Source organism: Carassius carassius, chromosome 40, assembly GCF_963082965.1.
Source record: "Carassius carassius chromosome 40, fCarCar2.1, whole genome shotgun sequence".
NCBI lineage: Eukaryota > Metazoa > Chordata > Actinopteri > Cypriniformes > Cyprinidae > Carassius > Carassius carassius.
Window position 1 is genome coordinate 21,947,250 of NC_081794.1, and position 20,066 is coordinate 21,967,315.

The following is a 20,066-nucleotide window of genomic DNA, read 5'->3' on the forward strand; positions in this document are numbered from 1 at the left end:
AGAAGGAAAGGGACAAGCTGTTATTCTATGCAAACAATCATTAAAGGAATAGTTCACCCAAAAATTTAAATTCTGTCATGAATTACTCTCACTCTTGTCGTTCTAAAAATACCTTTGTTCACCTTTGGAACCCAAATGAAGATATTTTTTATTAAATATTAGAGCTTTCTGGGCCTTGAACATGGTAGGACCCTTGCCGTCTATGGAGGGTCCGAAAGCTCTCAGATTTCATAAAAAATATCTTGAAGTGTGTTCCAAAGATGAACAAAGGCCTTACGGGTTTGGAACGACATGAGTGTGAGTATTTAATGACAGAATGTTAATTTTTGGGTGAACTATCCATTTTAAACATAATACAAAAATACATTATCGCTTACAAAAAAAAAAAAAAAATAATAATAATAATAATAATACAAAAAATAATAAATACATAAAAAAAGCTTTTTTTTTAAGTTAACATATGTTATCTTATCATTCCAAATATATTTACTAATCAACATTAAATAATATTTTATAGATATAATCAAAATGATTAGCCTATTATTTATACTTTGCATAGTACATAAGTCATGTGTCTCATGCTATCCTTTATGTGAACTGTTAAAGGACACTTGACTGATTGGATCTGACAAAAAGAAAGGTTTGGTAATTTGCAGTAATTACTCATTTTACCTAACTGCACTACTCAAATAAATTAAAATTATGATGGGCCCAAGTTTACTCAGTATTCAGTAACTTTCATTCTGATGTGTCTATGCTGGTATACAGAGGTCAGCCAATAACAGAAGTCATTTACATAGCAGTGGCTATTTGCCCTAAGTGTAAATAGCGATGGAGTCTACAACGTGCAACGTTTACACAACGTGCAAATAGCAATTAGATGCTATTTACACCAAGTGAAAATGGGAGAATAAACAGTGTTGCTAAGAAACAGTTTGAACCTCCTAGAATCAGAATCTTCTGGACTGTTCACTCACTTTGCGTGGCAGGTGGCTGCAGCTGATAGCCGGTCAGTTGGCACCAGCCTACAGGGTAGAGATCTGGAGACTCGCAGTCCACCCACTGATCGTACTCATCCTCCCAGCCGTCAAAATGAATGCGCAGGAGTCTGTGGACGATCCTGGTTACTGTGGCGACACACACCAGACGCGGCTCCATCAGGTCCACTGCCTCCAGCTTCATCCCTGTACGGAAGCCGTGATTCGGTACTTCCTGAGAGCATGAAAGATCATGAGTTAATGCATGCAGCCCAATGTGTAATTTAAGACAAAACACAATGCATATAATTTGACAAATAAAAAGAAATCCTCACAGTCTATGCATGAAAACTTACTTTGTTAAAGAGCTTCACAGGGGCTGCAATTGAACCCATTTCTCTGAGGTAGTCAAACCATTTGAAAGGGAGTTTGGTGTACCCTGTGAAGCAGTTTCAGATTCATTAGCAAAAATGGCCAAATTTGATTGATGCAGTCAGATCAGATCACACTGCAGAAGTGAAAGGAAAAGTACCTCTTGGGGGTGTGAGCTCAATGTTGTTGATTTCACAGAAGCCCACTGGGAAGATAGATGGAGAGGTTGAATGGTAGCAGAACCAGTCCGACCCATCAGCAGCCTCAGAACCATCAATCCCGATCATTAGGTACCCGTCTGCTAACACCTGAGAGATAATCCATTCAGAGTGATTTTTTGCCCAACTCGATGTTTGAGTCCAACAGAGAAAACTGTCAAAATGGCATTTTACCTTTCTTACAGTAGCAACACATATAGCAGAGAGATTTAGAGGGTCTATTGCCTCTAACTTCATTCCATCTTTAAACCATTCTCCACTTTGATCCACATCCTTGATCTATGGGTTCAAAAGATGACACATGAACGTGACTGTAAACACACAGCTGAATTTAAAAAAGCAATTCCAAACATACCTTAAGAAACAACAGTGAGGGAGCATCCATCTGACCCTCCATTTTCTTTGTCACCTCTGCAGAGGGCAACATTAGACACGCTTAGCTTCATAAAATATTTTATTTTTGGCTGAATCAAATTTGAAAAGGTCCATCAAAAACCATTCAGACTCCCACACTGACCAGATCTTTTGAAACGGTGTCCAATGCTACGTGACCAGCCAATGGAGTGGATGAGTGGGCTGTACATATGACACCAGAAATCATCAGTGCCGTCCTGGCTCTCCTCATACACCAGGCGCAAACGTCCACCAATCACCTGTTCCACCAGGGCCACACGAGTTCGACACAGGTGGGTCTTATCCACAACTTCCACACGCATCAGTTTCTTAAACGGGTACTGCATGTTCTCCTGAACCTTCAATTGAACATTTAAACAAATCGTTTTTACTCACAGATGGAAACTTTTACACTGCCATTCAAAGCCTGGGGTTTGTAACACTTGTAAAAAAAAATTGATAGAAGCTTCTTATGCTCACCAAGGCTGCATTTAATTGCTCAAAATTACATATATTGTTTAATTTTAAAACTATATTTAATTAATGTTTTATAGAAACTGATAATTTTTTAAGTCAATAAAAAAAAGCATTTATTTGAAATAAATAAATTTTGTAACATTGCATTTACTATCAATTTTGATCAATTTAATGCATCCCTGCTGAATGAAAGTATTAAATTATTTTCGGATAAAAAAAAATTAATTGAATATTAATTATATTATTTATTGTGCCTTTATAGACAATTCAAAGGAATTCTGGATGCTACTTTCAAAAAGTCAAACAACAGAAGAAAAAAACAACGGAAGAAAAAAAAACAAAGATGTAAAGAAATAAACAAGTTTACACAATTTTTTAATTTTTATTTATTGCACTTTATCTCAGAGACAAACAATGAGGTGCAAGTAAACGTGGTTATCGATGTCTGTTTCCTGTGTTACAATAAATCAGTCTGACACCTGAACGCTTTGTGATCTTCATATCAGGAAGATCTTGCTGCACTGGTTTTTCCAGTCTCTCGCTACTGAAGAACAGATTCATGATTACTGCTTGGATAGAGTATCTTACCTTTGTGGCGAAATCTGGTGGAAGTGTTTTGGCTCCAGTTAGTCGTTTCACAAGAAACGCTTTCCAGTTAGAATACTTATGGTGGATGGCTATGAAAACAAATTATATATATATATATATATATATATAAACAAATATATTTTAAAAAATTATAATTACTTCTATTCAGCAATGGCAACTTCACACTACCTTAACTGCAAAGAAACCAGCTTATTACATAGTTTAGAATGGCTTAATGTTTTACATACATTTCGGAGGCACCAGTGGCTTTCCACTAGAAGCACACCATCCAACAGGGTGGACCTCTGGGATACACAGATTACACCAGAAGTCTTTGCTTGAGTCATTATCATAACCCTCATAGCGCAGAAGAGCTTTAAATCCTAAGAAATTATGAAAATAAATAGCGTATCATACCTTTCCCAGTTATTATACTTGAAATATTATTAACAGAAAACCCCTTGGCAGTCATTAAACTACATTACCTGCCAGTTTGACAATCCCTGCTACCCAGTAAACTTTTGTGGAGAGGTTTGTGTCAGAATTAAGGACCTCCACCCTCACTCCCTCTGCTATGTCACCCCAGCACATACCCATGGGCACCTGAAGAGGGATCAAGTTAAAAACAGTCAAAACATTAAAGACAAAACAATGTTCGTTCAATCTCTGCCTGTACTCACATGTTTGAAACAGCTGACTGGTGCCCCAACAAGATTATTGCTACAAATGTACTGGCCCCAGTCAAATCCTTCAACAGGAACCACTACATGAGCAAAAGAACAAATGATGCTGTGTTTAAGTGATGCGACTGCTACTACCGATTATTAATCAATTAGGAATACAATAACAATGACACTTTAAACCTGGATATTTACCTGATTTTGATTTAGCTTGGTTCTGTTGATTTGCTTGATACTGTGCATAAGCTGCCAACTTTGCCATCAATGGCTGTTTCTGTAAGACTTTTGCCTTTTTCGTAGGTGGTTTACCCTTGATGGACAAAAGAAGAATACATTCAATGAACAACAATACAGGTAGTGTTTTGATTAGGAGTGCTTCTTAAGACTATGAGTAGTTACCTGAAGTCTTGCCAGTATACTGGCCTTTTTAGAATTGGAGGAATAGCTTCTAGAGCAGGATACACTGCAGAATCTCTTTGTTTTAGAGTAGAAAGCATCTCGTACACCAACCATACCACACATCTCACAGGTTGCTGCATCAAGGAGGAAAAATTAAAACAAATCAATAAGTCACATATATATATATATACACACACATATACATATATATATATATATATATATATATTCACACTATTGAACTAATGATGCATTGAAATTTCCACCAAAACCGGTCTGTTCTGGAGGGCCAAATTAGTTGTCTAAAACAGTGATGTTCAATAAGCATTTTTCCAGTTGCACATTTTGACTATGTCTGTGACTATTTCGTGCACACAATGTGGTTAAACAACAATATGTAAACATATCAGTTGTATGGACCCTAGTGCTGGATTAACGATATTTATAAGAATTTCTAAATCTCAAGATCAATCTTTTAGTTTAGGTTGTTTTCTGTTGATGTGTGAACTTCACTAAACATTATTTGTAACAAACTGCCATTCAGTAATCTCAATAAGCTTTGTTACCTTTAAAATCAAACGGTCTCAGCTTTCAAATACTTGTGATTTAATCACAAAAATCCAAACAATAAATGTGGTTTTGACTCTTCAAGATCGCGTAACATATCACTATATTGAGCGTATTAATCCTAGATGAAATGCAAACCGTAGCTTAATTTTGTTTGGTAGTCAATTTTACACAATTTTAGAAATCAGAAATTATATTGTAACCATGAAGGATTTCCATAAACAGAAAGTTAACTTGAAAATATAATACTTTCTATTTATTTCCAGGGCTGAACGGAAAACAAAACCAATTTTTGTGTGTAATCAAAACTTTTGGACCCCACTTTATATGCAAATTACTAACCCATGCCTGCTTTTCCATCAGGATAGGTGTACACCTGGCCGTTGTTTTTGATGATTGGCAGGCTGGCGGGGATGCTGGGGACTTCATCCTCACTGTCTTCTGAGCTGGAGCTGCTACTGCTGTCTTCACTGCAGCTGTCATACCCGTCAAACATCCCAAACGAATCTCTTCTCTTCCGCTCTGAGCGGGGAGTGTGCTCAGCCTATGCCAAGAGGCGAGAGGAGTGAAAAATGTGGAGAAACAAAAAGTAGAATGAACGTCAAATTAATGGAAGAGCAAAGAAAGATGAGGATTAAAGCTAGTTTATATACCACTAATACTTCAATAAATGATTAGCTTTGACATAATACAGCATGATAAATATTACCGTCAGTGATAACCATAATCTTTATATTAATTCATCAACGCTTTAATGAGCTGGGAATTAGGAAGCACACTACGTCACATGCATAAAATTGAAGGTTGTCATGGGTCACAAAAAGCAAATATCGTGTTAAAAGGGTCAATATCATCAGCACTCAATATCACCACAGCACATTTCAAGACAGGAGACAAAGTAAAAGAATCTCAAATAATATTTCCATATTGCGTCTGTGTATTTTCCAATTCTACATATTTATATTTTTTTCACAATTTAAGCACTAGACTGGTGCAACAGATACGGATCTGTCCAAACCACTGTGACCTGATTTCAGAATGAATTTCAGACCATTTTCTTCATCTGAACGCATGCCATTCCCATTACCACCTGCTAAAATACAATTTTACTAAAAATATACACATTTTATATCTCCATAACCCACCATAAAGTGATTTTTAGGTCCTATCACAACACAAACATGCATATTTGTTGTGCCCCAACACCTAGTGAGCTTTCTACATAGACAGAACGTTTCATGAAAACGGGCTTAACGCGTTTATGATCCCCAGAAATACTGTCTACTGACTATTTTTGAGACACAACCATAAACACAAACATTTACACATACATGGGCCTGCGGGGATATTTCACCTACACAAAACACATACATGATTAATTGTATTTACACCATTTAGTGAGACAACTAGCTTGAATAAGCGGTTACATACCATAGAGAGTATTACGAGTGATTTGAATGAGGTAAAATTTGCAGTTTGTGTGACGAGCAGGATCTGTTTCTGACAACCAAAACAAAGAGCACGGCTAACACTGCTAACCGCTAACTGCGCTAAATCAAGGAAGCGGTCTCAAATAAACTCTTTCTTACCATATCCCTTGGGTTTTCCATTAGCCCTTCATGCAAGTCGGTACCTTATGTTCGTTGTGGTATGGTCCAAGAGCCCCCCTGAGGGAAGGGCCAGGATTGAAAATATTTTACTCTAAAGGAAAAAAATAACTCCAGTTGATTATCAACAATTGTCATGGCTCAAGTGCGCGTGCGCATGGATAGTATGATTGACATGGATATTAGCCAATCACGGATTACCTGGTCTGCATCTTTTACACCATATAAGGTAAAAGGAAATGCTTTAGTGGAAGTGAATAATTACAGATCAAATAAATACCGTTTCTTTTCAGGTGTGCAGTTGTAGTCCTATTATAATGTAAATAATAATAAACAAAATAAAAAAAATTATAAACCGTATGTCATTTTATACCTTTCCAAATCTGTTAGCCTACGTTTGAGTCGTGTTGTGGAGATCAGAAACGGCAGAAACGTTTTTAAATAATAAAATATAATGGAAGAGATATCTTGATCCATTTCCATATTTTCCATCATTGCTGTTAGCTCCTGGTTATTTAAATTACTTTCACCTAACATCTTGCATATTTTATAACAACCTTAGAATTATTCTGTCTTTTTAAAAAAATGAAAATAAATGTGTGCATTTATTACATCCACTTTTTCCACAGAACAATGATCCAAAACCCACAACAGGACTGCGTTTACTCAGCTTGCTCAAAACCCAAAATGGGGTATAATAATACTCTTTATTTAATTTTATACACATACATACTGCAGCATTCAATGTAATAAAACTCAATTCACAACAAATATTTTTTTTCAAAATGAGAAACGGTACAAAAAAAAAAAACTTAACCCATCGACATAAACACAAAACAAAGAAACTTTGGTGCTACACTGCAACAATAAGGTTCCTAACTAACTCAATCATGAGTTCCCTGAGCTCTGCTCTTCAACTGTCTTTCATCTGTTCTTCAGACGATCAATAAAATGCAAAGAATGACTGATGTAACCTATTATACATAAATGAGTTGAACACAATGAGAACAAGTGTAAACAGTATAAAAATTAACCATCAAATGTCTTCCAGATGTCCCAAAATGTTCAGACAAGATATGAACTGTGGAAACCATTCCTTATATGAGAGAACTTATGCAGTAAATACAGGCGGTCTGAGCAGGGGGCATAGTCAAGTAAGGCTCGGAGACCGGAATCATGTGCAGAATGCTAAATGAGGATAACAACTGGTCTCTGGGGAGGAGAGGACAATACAGGGAGAGTGACATCATTAAATCAATCATCTGGTCTTAAATGGGATATTATATACACATGAGCAACGAAACAATATATGAGATTATACTGATGTTTGCTTACCAGTATCAAGGCATACATGTCTTTGGTCTTTTGTCAGTTGAATTCCTCATCAATGGTGTCATCCACACTTCCAGAAATTGAGGCAACTTCTGAAAAAGGAAAAAAAGGGGAAGAAAAAAAAAAAAAAAAAAAAAAAAAAAAAAAAAGGCAAAACTGATTATATATATCATAAAGGAGATCGTTTTAATGTGCTGCCCACTTTTTATGAAAATTAAAAATTTGCCTTTACATAAAAATAAAACAAAACCTAGGGGGAAAATTAATGTAATGCTGCTGAAAAAAATAATTCTTTGCTAAAATCAATACTTTTCATTAATTGAAGAGCTAAAAATAAAAATATAAGTATTAGATCAAATATAAATGAAAAAAAAAAAATCTGAAATCGAAAGAAACTTGAAAATATAACAATTAAAGAATTTAAAATAATATATATATATATATATATATATATATATATATATATATATAAACAGTCATGGCCAAAAGTTGAGAATTACATAAGCAGCAACTTTTCCAATTTCTAATATTTAAGTTTTTATAATAGCAATTTGCATATACTCCAGAATGTTATGAAGAGTGATCAGATGAATTGCATAGTCCTTCTTTGCCATGAAAATGAACTTAATCCAAAAAAACCTTTCCACTGCATTTCATAGCTGTCATTAAAGGACCTGTTGAGATCATTTCAGTAATCGTCTTGTTAACTCAGGTGAGAATGTTGACGAGCACAAGGCTGGAGATCATTATGTCAGGCTGATTGGGTTAGAATGGCAGACTTGACATGTTAAAAGGAGGGTGATGCTTGAAATCATTGTTAACCATGGTGACCTGCAAAGAAACGCGTGCAGCCATCATTGCGTTGCATAAAAATGGCTTCACAGGCAAGGATATTGTGGCTACTAAGATTGCACCTAAATCAACAATTTATAGGATCATCAAGAACTTCAAGGAAAGAGGTTCAATTCTTGTAAAGAAGGCTTCAGGGCGTCCAAGAAAGTCCAGCAAGCGCCAGGATCATCTCCTAAAGAGGATTCAGCTGCGGGATCGGAGTGCCACCAGTGCAGAGCTTGCTCAGGAATGGCAGCAGGCAGGTGTGAGCGCATCTGCACGCACAGTGAGGCCAAGACTTTTGGAAGATGGCCTGGTGTCAAGAAGGGCTGCAAAGAAGCCACTTCTCTCCAAAAAAAAACATCAGGGACAGATTGATCTTCTGCAGAAAGTATAGTGAATGGACTGCTGAGGACTGGGGCAAAGTCATATTCTCCGATGAAGCCCCTTTCCGATTGTTTGGGGCATCTGGAAAAAGGCTTGTCCGGAGAAGAAAAGGGGAGCGCTACCATCAGTCCTGTGTCATGCCAACAGTAAAGCATCCTGACACCATTCATGTGTGGGGTTGCTTCTCATCCAAGGGAGTGGGATCACTCACAATTCTGCCCAAAAACACAGCCATGAATAAAGAATGGTACCAAAACACCCTCCAACAGCAACTTCTTCCAACAATCCAACAACAGTTTGGTGAAGAACAATGCATTTTCCAGCACGATGGAGCACCGTGCCATAAGGCAAAAGTGATAACTAAGTGGCTCGGGGACCAGAATGTTGAAATTTTGGGTCCATGGCCTGGAAACTCCCCAGATCTTAATCCCATTGAGAACTTGTGGTCAATCCTCAAGAGGCGGGTGGACAAACAAAAACCCACTAATTCTGACAAACTCCAAGAAGTGATTATGAAAGAATGGGTTGCTATCAGTCAGGATTTGGCCCAGAAGTTGATTGAGAGCATGCCCAGTGGAATTGCAGAGGTCCTGAAAAAGAAGGGCCAACACTGCAAATACTGACTCTTTGCATAAATGTCATGTAATTGTCGATAAAAGCCTTTGAAACATATGAAGTGCTTGTAATTATATTTCAGTACATCACAGAAACAACTGAAACAAAGATCTAAAAGCAGTTTAGCAGCAAACTTTTTGAAAACTAATATTTATGTAATTCTCAAAACTTTTGGCCACGACTGTGTATGTATATATATATATATATATATATATATATATATATATATTTATTTATTTATTACACACACACACAGCAAACACTACCACTAATACATTTTATTTATATAAAATTTTAAATTTCTTTATGAAAAGTAATAAAGAAGCAAAATGAAGAGGGGAAAAAACTAGAAGCAATAAAATAACAGGATTTTTTTTTTTTTTTTTTTTTTTTTTTAAGATGTGCATGTGCATGGGTGAAGCTAGTCTAATAGTTAAAAGGTTCCAGAATTTTGGGGCCCAATTATATAAATTTACTTCACCTTAAATGAGCACCAGTAATAAAAAGGCAAGCAGCTCTCCTTAAAGCTCAAACCCACGTGTAAAGTATAAAGTTGCAGCAAGGTGTCCTTTAGTGAAAACCAGTCACATCCCACAGTGATCCAATGTGCTCCAGTGTGTTAAGTTACAGTATATAGAAGTTACACCTCTTGTTGAATTGTCTTCACCACCGTTGCATTTTTCAGTTCTGAAATCAATGTTCTTTAGTCCCTCAAGATCTTTTCCTCTTTCTTCAGTTGCACTAACTGCTTTATTATGCAGCATTTCTTCAGTCAAGCTTGACGTCTGGCATTTCACATCACTTTTTAGTGGGTGTGGTTCATCTAAATTTCCCACTGTAAAGGGCTCAGGTTTATACTCTTCAGAAGTGTTACTTAAGTTGCTTTCACAGCTGCTACTGTCACTCAGCGTGATGACCTCTGGATTTGCACGTGGATGAGTCTGATTAGCTGGACGGAGTGGCATTCCAGCATCTGATGAATCTGAACTCAGCTCAATCACAGAGCCCGAGGAAGCAGTGGTCTCATCACAAGATTCTGTCAAATAAGACGAAGACGTAGTGGAAGACTGAGGCATGGTGGTGCTGAGAGACAATTCAGAGGAGTCCCTAGAGGAACTGAGGTAATACCACACTCCTCTGATGCCGTCACTGCTCGCAGTATTTTCACTGAAACTATCCACCGCGCAAAAGGAGCCCGTCTGATCTGATACAGATGTTGCGGTCTTATTCTTCCTGTTGTAACAGTGAGTCCCAAGGAAAACGTCATCATTAAGAGTGAAAGAATCCAGCGTACATGTCACAGCCTCTACACAGGATGGAGACTGAAATGAAGATGAGATTTCCTGCACTGATGGCTCATGTAATGGTGATGCAGGGGTTAAGTTATTCGATTGGATTGGTGGGTCTAGCGCGGAGGAAGACGACTCAAGTATTTGGCTGACCAGATCACTCAGGTTCTGAGATGGAGTGGAGTGGATTAAGGAAGAGAAAGACATGAGTCCAAAACACAGGCTCTGGTCCACGTCGGCTCGCTCCATCTCTAAAGAGCTTGTGAGAGACGAAGACCATTCCATCTGCCTGCATACCCATGGATATTCTGAACCTCCGAATACGTCGCCCCGAGGACTGGTTAAACTCTGCTGAACTGAAATACTGCTTTTCAAACATTTGGGGTTGGTAAGATTGTGTATGTATATTAAAAAAAAAAAAAAAAAAAAAAAAAATTTATAGCAAAACTTAATTCAATTAATAAAAAAAGTTTGAAGAACTGCATTTATTTGAAACATTTTGTAGCAAAATAAATGATTTTTTTTCTTTTGTCATTTTAAAAGGTACAGGTTGTAGGACCTGCCACTAGAGGGCGCACTATCAAAACAACAACAATCGCGTGGTTTGATGACGCTAAGGAGCGTGGAATGATGGGATTTGTTGTCTTCTACCCAACCCCTGACGCCCATCAATCAGACGGAAAGATAAATCACGGATTTATGTGTCATGTGGTTTCTACGTCAGTAAAGGCGGTAACAAAGGGTAACTAACGTCATTGACAGGCGACTGCACTGCCCCGTGTCACCGTTTAGAATGGGAATTTTCTCATGATTTACAAGTAGTTGAAAACATTAGGAGATATTGCTAGTAATCAGCTGGACAAAATATATAACACTAGCCTAGTGGTTTTTGGATATTTTACTGCAAATATCTTACAAATTGTACCTTTAAATCAATTTAAATGTAGCCTTGCCAAATAAAAATATTACTAACCCCAAGGTATTGAACAGCAGTGTATGTAGAAGAATGCAAGCATGTACTGATGCATACAGATTTTAAAAAAAATTATAAAATGCATGAACAATGAAGCTGCCCATTAGGGCTGTCACTTTTGTGAAAAAATAATTTTCGATTTTTAAGACATAAGTGTTCATTGAATCGACTGTAAAATCGATTTTCCATGTCAAAAAAAAAAAGTTTCCTTTTTCAACGTCAAATAACGGACAAACGTAAAGAGAGCGCTGGAAACACACAAGCCAGCAATATTTCTTATTTATTGGCATGAAGTTTCATGCAGAATAACAAACAGCAACAGGAGTGCGACATTCTAGAAAAATAATATAGACGGTTTCATCGGGCGCACGCGCCTGGACCTAAGTTAACTTCCGGTCTGTGTTGTGTATATCAGTCTGGCTGCGGTGCCTTCTACAAACGCAGTTAAAGTCAATGTGATGAGTAGACTGAAGTTGGGGTCAGGTGGTTGTGCTGCGGGATGTGTTTCCCATACATTTATTTATTTTTGGAGACTCGCCAGAATTTTAAAACTGATCGATTTTCAAAAAGGCTTCGTTGAATAAACATGAGTAACGTTATGTACTGCACGTTTAATAATAGTAATTCCTTACATTTATATGTTTAAATATCAAAACGAGGCACAGGTGTTTTTATATCGCTGTATTTCTGAAGGAAGACTTGCATGTTATATGCCTGATAAAGCAGCTGTGAGCGTAGCTCTGCTTTGTTTACAGCTGTTACTGGGGAAACCTCTATTTCTCGCCCTTTATGTCTATGCTTTAAAACATCTCCTGCTGGCAAAGAATGAATTTGCATTTTCATTAAGTCCGCCTGATCCACGCGGCAAACATATTTTGTTTGTTATCAAAAAATATCTACTCTAGAGGGACTTGGCTGTTGTTATTGATTCTATTTGGAAGTCTACCGGAAGTTAAGTTAGGTCCACAAAAGCGCGCATGCAAAGTAACGTTTGTTTATGTTGTTGCCGTTGAAACCGTCTATATGCAGAGGGGATGGCTGCCATAAAAGAAAAACATCACTGCAGGCTTCAACCCGGCTGCATTTATGATTTAGGCAATTCAAAAATCTCCAAGATTATCTTAAATAATGATTCAATCCATTTCAAACAACTGTTAAAAAAAATGCAACTTTAAATGGACTTGAGAACAGGGCATGTGTGTTTTTTTTATTGAACGTAACCGACACTTAGGATAGGCGGCACTAGGCAGGCATAAGGAAATGCGCAAAAAGGCTATACCCATTACAAACTATTGGACAGGTAACGTTAAACAAGTTGGTCAACATTTTCGGGGTCCAGAGCAGAGCGTTTTTTATTCACTATATGTCCAGCTGTTGAGAAGATGCGCTCCGCCCGCACTGATGTCCCAGGGACACTCAGGTACTTCATTGCCAGCTGCGCAAGGTGCCAATTTTCCACCACAAAAGCCGGTTGCTGTCAGCTTGCAATGGTCCTTTTTATAACTCAGAATCTCCTGTAACTAGATACTAGTTTACCGCACCGCGAGACCTCCAGACGAGCGTAAACGCGTCTTTAGATTGACTTAACATTGAAATCATTCGCACCAGACGCTCTATTTGCGTTTGGTGTGAACGCAGCATAAGAGGTCGCTTTCGACGTCACTGGCACGTAAAACTGCTGGTATTTTCTGTTTCGCTTTCGCAAGGTATACTGCACTTTCGGAATTCTTTATTTTCTTTTTCTGCTTGTTTGTGAGTTTTGTTACATCTATATTTTTTAATTCTTTTAAAATTAATAGTGTACATATTTGGTTAAAAATCGATTCCCTATTTTCCGATCGATTGTGGAATCGATTTTCGAACTAAAAGTGACAGCCCTACTGCCCATGGAAGTTTAAGTGTCTCAATTCAATTCTTCATTTCAGAAAACGTACCTGATAAACTGATGCAGGACATACTGAGTTCTGATGTTGCTCCAGTCATGTCGTCCTGCAAAAAACGTAAGCATTGATTCTCTCAGTGCTGCTTCCACTTGCAATACACTGTAAACAATCCATATGCATCTTACCAGCATCTTCTGCAGTGATCTGTTCTCATCCCAGTCTCCCCTCATCCCAGTCCCTTCATCCTCACAGCTCACAGCATGACCGAGACGAATCAACTCTTTACCGAGATCCAGAGCCTGAGACAGAGATGCCAGACCACAGAGGATTAAAACAAAAGTTTCACAATTTCAAAAAGAAATGTGAGTGTTGTCTGTCAGTGCCAACCTAACAGAAGAATATAAATAATACCAAAACACTGTTTCAGAAGAGGTAACCTACGAGTTGTGAATTCCTGTACCTCAGTAAAACAGTAAAACATGGTGCTAAAAACACCAAGGCCATGGGTTTGATACCCTGAGAATTAACCGATGAAATGGTCACCTAATTACAAAATTTAAATGCAATACATTATAATATAAAATACTCCAGTTTAAAACCTCTAACCTTTCCCTGGCTGTTGTCATAGAGTTTAACGTTGGGCCAGGATGAGATCTCAGAATGAGAGTAACTGTACAATTTGGCCAGTAAAGGTTTCCATTCAGCACAGTATGTCATGCGCTCAAAGTCATCCAGGGCTGCCTCAGTCCAAACCTCTCCTAAAAAACAAAGTACCAAAAGATAAAATTTTTTAATTTCATTCTGTGGATAACACCTAAATTTCACTGATAAACACCTGAAGAGCACCCTTTACCTGCGGGACGAACCCCTGCTAAACTGCACTCAATGGCTTGAAAGGGCAGGCTCAGGAAGTCACTTCTAAACACCACAAAATACACCATCAGAAAGAGTACTGTATACATACCACTCCCAAAATGCATCTGCGGTTATTCATAGAAGGTAAAACACAATCAAGAGCCCAGTAAGCATATAAATAGCTGATTCTGCGTTCTCCATCTCTTATTTACCTCATGCTTCGTAAATGTTCCCGTGGAAGCTCCCCGTTGTCTCCAAAGTCCACGTAATACAAATCCACCAGGCCAGAGCCCAGAATTCCCAACACTCGAGCACGATTCCACGTGCCATAGTCCCTGTATGGAGCAGCCACTATATCTCCAACAATAATGGTCTCCACTCTGTGCTCCTGTGGTAGGAGATGTATGATATAGTAGAAATCACTCATTTCTCAGGGTCATGGATCCTACATCAAGTGGGGTCAGGCAAACTTACTTGTGAGGTATCACTGTTGAAGAAACGGCTCATTTCGGCCGTCAGTTTATCCAGCTGTAGAGATCGGACTCCCAGAATCTGGATCCAAAAGTGTTGAGGATTCTCAGACGCAGACACATACACCTCCAGATGCTCATCGGGCTGGAAGCTCAGGTCTGGACTAGGAACTGATAAGAAAGGCCAATTATTACTTCTATAGGGGTCTAAATAGAATTCCTCAGTGGAGTGAGCAAAAAAAAAAAAAAAAAAAACTTAATGCAATTTTTCCTAATACAAATTCAGAAAAGTTGTAAATGATTTATATAAAAATATAATAGTAATAAAAATAATAAAACTCCAGGTTTGTAGGGCTGCACAAATTCTGAGTATGGGTCACCATACTTGGCTGAATGTCACGTCACTTTCAAGAGTTCGATTATTAAATCTTTTTTTTTTTTTTTAAATACTACTATTATATAGTTATATTTATATTATTAATATAACAATATACTAATATAATTACATACTAAGTAATAATAATTTAGTACTGTTAAATAAAATAGCATTCAAATAATAATACAACCAAACAGTACAACTGTAAAATTCCACAACTTAAATTTTCAGATTTTAAGGCATCAAGCTTTGACCCCTCTCCTCTTCTCTTTCAAAGCTTTATTTTAATCTTGATCAATCATTCAGCCTTATTCCTTAGTAAATAGAAAAAAAAAAAAGAAAAAAAAAAAAGTTGAGAAAAAAAAAAAAAAAAAAAGGTAAAAAAAAAATAGTAATAATAATAATAATAAAAAAAAAATGCATCACATTTTAAACAGAAAAGGGTAAAAACCCAACATTATATTCTAATAATAACTACAATAGTTTCTCAATGAGGAAAAATGTCATTTTTGGAGATTCCTTTAATTCACTGGCCTTGTGAAGGTGGGATTGACAAATCTTACTTTCAAATTTGGAGATCTCCAAAGGCGACACTGGAGAGAGAATCTCCTCCTCCTCTGATTTAAGGGAGTTTTCAGCAGTATCACTGTTGTCTGTGAAGCCGTTGACCGTCACAGGCCCCTCTTGTTTCAGCTCAGTCAATGGGGAAGGTAAATCTTTTCCATTAAGCTTTAATAATTCATTCTCCAGTCCTTGAGCCTTGTTGAACTGCTCTGTTTCCGGCAGTTTCCTCTTCTGACGCAGGGCAGAAGCCTGACTTATTCGCTTTCGTACAGTTTCATTCTCTGTGACCTTCTCCATGATCATTTCCTGGGAGGAAAAACCCATCAAACACTGGGTCTGACTCACTACATGTGTGCATAAAATCTGTGTGTGAAAACCTCACTTTAGCACTTTGAATCTCCTTGCGTGTGCCAGTAATCGTGATCTTGCCCTTCTCCTCCAAGCTGCGTCCACGATCTTTGGAGCAGTTGACCCTGGCCCCTGAGACTCGGTTTATGAACTTCAAAGTCTCACCACCACGACCTGAAGCAAGCAACATTTCAAACATTTTACACAAGATTATATGTTGACAGAATGAAGCGAAGCACAAATTCTCTAAAAATACAACAATAGGCACTTTTACTTGAAGTAAACTGAACGCCAACCTATAATTCGTCCAAATGCCGTCTGAGGTACGTCGATGACATCGGTGATGACCTCACAGTCGGTGGCCAGTTTCTCCAGAGCACACTGCGCCACAAGAATCTGCTCCGGTGAGCCCTGAATCAGAAAATTCACCAGGCTCTGCTCTTCAGTGTTTGGCAGCACATTTATCTGGGCACCAGACTTCTGATTCACCTACACAAACGGGAGAGTTAAAAATTGTATACCTTTTTAATCAAATATTTTTTTGTTTCTCTAGAATGTTTTAAACATCATAATTGTTAAATAATGTTTTGTAATCAAATTAAATCCTTTATATTCATATTAGTACACCCTTATCTAAAGCAACAAATGAGGAACACACTCACAGTGAGACTATATTTTAAATAAATACTTGTACTTTTTTTATTCAAAGAATCCTGGAAAAAAAAAAAAAAAAAAAAGTTTCCAAATTAATAAATAACCACCCCAACTCAGTATATTAGAATGATTCAAAGCTGCTGAGAAATCTGCTTTATCACAATAAGATTATAATATAAAATATATTAAAAAGAAAGCTATTTTAAATGAATAATTTCCCAAAATTACAACTGATTAAATAAACACAGCATTGGTGAGCCTAAGACATTCTTGCAAAAATATATTTTAAATCCTACAGGCCCCAAACTTTTAAACGGTATATTGCATATACTGTATAGTTCTAGTACCATGCATTAAGACAGAACAAACACTCACTAGGTCTAGAAAGGTGCTCTGATATCTTGCAATAGATCGGTACACGTCAAGGGGAACAGATATTCTGGACTCCTCTTTGCTCTGGCATTGCACTACAGAATTAAACAAAGGAATAAAGAATAAATCAACACTATATCACTTTTATACTTACAAAACAATATCATTGAGCATCCGTGAGTGGAAAACGTGTGGCACATGCCAATTGTTCATGCCAAAAAAAAAAAAAAAACGCTTGCTAGAGTTCACAACTTACCACTGCTGCTTTGAATGTGACGGTAAACAAGGTATCCCACCGTGGCCCCCACAGAAAGGCCGGCAGCCAAAGCTACTTTCTTCCCAGAGCTCAGGCTCTTCCACGGTCCATCTTTCACCAAGGCCATCACTTGGGTCGGACCAACTGGTAAACTCCACCTAGAGATGCAGAACGAGCTGTAAGGTGCATGAACAGAGCAACACCCGGACTCTAGCCCGCACCATGTATGATTTTACATGGGCTTTCTTAGTAGTGCCATGCAACACGAATGAATGGTTGATGACAACGGCAAAGATGGGTCCTCTGGTTGTCTTTCAGTCCCAGAACAACATCTGCAGAACTTTAATCAAAAGTTACTATTAGAGCACTCATTTATGAGATTAGTTCTAGGTAGCCTAATTTTAGATACCAAGTTGGCTAAATAAGGAGAACAAAGATCACATTTAACAAACACGACTCTATAATTGGATTTAGGACATCATACAGGCTGTGGAAACCTTTCTGGAACACATTAGATCTTTCAAACATGACGATTAACATCAGTGTCATTGTTTTATTTAATGAGATTTTAAAGTTCAAGCACACAGCAAAGCAGAGGACTGGACAAAGCTGCAATAATGACATGTTTTGTCTTCTAATCTCCCTGACCCAATGAAACCTCGAAATCAAATGATTTGCAGGAGGTATTTCTGCAAAAACTGCATCAGCTGAAGGATAAAGCAGAGCTTCAGCGCAGTATTGATGCATTAAGCGGTTGGCGTCCATCTTGCAGACACACAGGAGCAACACCATGCAGAATGATTCTCACTGTGAAAACAGGCCAGTGGGGCTGTAGCTCAGAAACACACGGGGTTTAGGGAAATCCACGTCCATCTCGGACCTCAAACCTCCTGTGCTGCCTCTCTTCAGCAAGAGGAAGAGGCAAAAGAGTGAAATATAAATTAAATACAAACACCAGCTGAAGGCACCATCCCGTCAGGAGCTCCTCAACTGGGGAACTAATAAATAACCCTAACAAGCACATTAATATATACACACACCCACACATATACATATACATATATATATATATATATATATATATATATATATATATATATAAAATGCATATTGAAGGTCATTTCACATTTCATTAGAATCCAAATCAATGTTTCAATTGTAATATTGCAGGTTCATTAACTAAAATAAAGCAAAAATAAAATAAACCTATACTTATTAATTACATTTTGAAAAGTTGACATCTAACCTTAAGAGTGACTAAAATCTGAAGAGGAAACGTGGACTGAAACCTTAAATGCAAACTGAAAATATAAACTATAAGGTCCTTTAAAATGTTAATTAATGCTATTTAATATAAACAAAACTACAATAACACTGCATGCAACCTAATCTGATGGATTTCTGAGGTATTATTTTGCATTTGAAAAGATATACATCTGCTGCACATGTGGCAGAACAACCAAAAGTGTTGATAGCCATATTAAATCATTAGACTGTAAAAGCTTCTTGAACAGCAAGAAAAACTAATTCATTATGAAGAAGGTTTTTATAATCCACAAATATTCTTTGTCAAGTGGTTCTCTCATAATAACTAATTTAATCAGATTATCGATCAGCAAATATGTAAAACTCAGATTTGGGTGGATCAGCAGGATCATTAGCCATAGGCCAAACCAGACTTTATTTGGATGTAGGTCTGCTTCACTTTACTGCATTCTCTCTGCAAACCTGAGCAAATATGAACAAGACGGCATTCACGTGCATCAGTATCATCTATCTCTCCTGGGTTTTCTTTTGCTCATTGAAGCTGTAGTTTGTAACCGTTATCAGATACACATGAACATAAAAACAGGACCTGTTGTGCATTAAGATCATGCACGTGAATATGCGTGTGCAATTATTAATGCAGCATCTGTTAGCGCGTGATGGATGTCAAGTCACAGGGTGCGGTGCATTTCTCGCCTTCTCAAACAATCAATCCCGCGTTTTAAAGCCCTAATTGTTTTAAAAGCTTACGTATGTCAATAGGTTTGTTTGGCTGGGTCATGCCATTGAAACATATACAAGTCGTTTGGGTTTTCAAACTGCATCTTCCTCGGACGCCTAATGCACAAACACCAGAACCAGATAAAGCACTAATACAGATATTCCGATATATTTACCTCTAAAACTGTATAAAATGTGAAGAAACCCACGCAGAGAGAGTCCTTCAAATGATCTTATGACACCCTTCAGCGTGCTGCTGCTGATCCACCGGCGCTGGCGTGCTTGATTCTGTAGTACGCAGTACGCACACTTAACCTTTCAACTGTGATTGGTCAATATCCCGCTTGTCAGCCATTAGAACCAATCACAACCTCTTTAGGTGCACACAACCCCCCCACTATTGGACGATTAAAGCAACACACTGTGGGCGTAATAATTTCTTACAATCTTGATGGCATAATCAAGTCTTGATTTGTTAAATCCAATCACGGAATGTGATTTTTGTTTATAAAATGGAATACGTAACAGACTGTGAAATATAAAATATCTGAAGTATCTTAAAGAACATTAGTTTTGCCCATATCTCTGAAATAAATA

The 20,066-nt window shown here is 37.5% G+C and overlaps 2 protein-coding genes across 5 annotated transcripts in view; both read right to left on the reverse strand.

The window, feature by feature from the left end:
- The window catches only part of mbtd1 (mbt domain containing 1), a 12,929-nt gene extending 6,488 nt beyond the window's left edge, over nucleotides 1–6,441 (reverse strand). Inside the window, exons 1-14 of one of the 3 annotated variants that reach the window (XM_059532594.1) lie at nucleotides 6,261–6,441; nucleotides 5,014–5,215; nucleotides 4,105–4,238; nucleotides 3,901–4,015; nucleotides 3,706–3,788; nucleotides 3,511–3,628; nucleotides 3,274–3,408; nucleotides 3,026–3,114; nucleotides 2,085–2,319; nucleotides 1,923–1,978; nucleotides 1,742–1,846; nucleotides 1,510–1,657; nucleotides 1,334–1,416; nucleotides 978–1,212 (exon numbers count right to left, since the gene is read on the reverse strand). In XM_059532594.1, coding sequence (XP_059388577.1) covers nucleotides 978–1,212; nucleotides 1,334–1,416; nucleotides 1,510–1,657; nucleotides 1,742–1,846; nucleotides 1,923–1,978; nucleotides 2,085–2,319; nucleotides 3,026–3,114; nucleotides 3,274–3,408; nucleotides 3,511–3,628; nucleotides 3,706–3,788; nucleotides 3,901–4,015; nucleotides 4,105–4,238; nucleotides 5,014–5,215; nucleotides 6,261–6,281 — 1,759 coding nt within the window. In that variant the 5' untranslated portion in view covers nucleotides 6,282–6,441. The other 2 variants (XM_059532592.1, XM_059532593.1) reach the window with 2 other exon arrangements.
- Nucleotides 6,442–7,109: 668 nt separating this feature from the next.
- On the reverse strand, nucleotides 7,110–19,790 carry tdrkh (tudor and KH domain containing). Of its 2 annotated transcripts, XM_059532595.1 has the most exons (15): nucleotides 19,646–19,790; nucleotides 17,484–17,641; nucleotides 17,231–17,322; nucleotides 16,498–16,690; nucleotides 16,236–16,375; nucleotides 15,853–16,159; nucleotides 14,918–15,084; nucleotides 14,656–14,831; nucleotides 14,442–14,506; nucleotides 14,195–14,346; nucleotides 13,774–13,887; nucleotides 13,640–13,694; nucleotides 10,090–11,088; nucleotides 7,614–7,702; nucleotides 7,110–7,490 (listed from the first exon to the last, which is right to left on the reverse strand). In XM_059532595.1, the coding sequence occupies exons 2-14, from the start codon at nucleotides 17,608–17,610 to the stop codon at nucleotides 7,647–7,649; spliced, it is 2,643 nt and encodes an 880-aa protein (XP_059388578.1). In that variant the 5' UTR covers nucleotides 17,611–17,641; nucleotides 19,646–19,790; the 3' UTR covers nucleotides 7,110–7,490; nucleotides 7,614–7,646. The 2 variants fall into 2 exon arrangements, with proteins under 2 accessions (XP_059388578.1, XP_059388579.1); XM_059532596.1 differs by lacking the exon at nucleotides 10,090–11,088.
- Nucleotides 19,791–20,066: the final 276 nt, after the last annotated feature.

Coding starts and splice junctions, on each gene's coding strand:
- tdrkh (XM_059532595.1), bottom strand. CDS start 17,610: ATGGCCTTGGTGAAAGATGGACCGTGGAAGAGCCTGAGCTCTGGGAAG. Junction 13,695..13,773: donor GATCACTGCAGAAGATGCTG/GTAAGATGCATA, acceptor CGTTTTTTGCAG/GACGACATGACTGGAGCAAC. Junction 7,703..10,089: donor TGAAGACAATTCAACAAGAG/GTGTAACTTCTA, acceptor TTCCTTTTTCAG/AAGTTGCCTCAATTTCTGGA.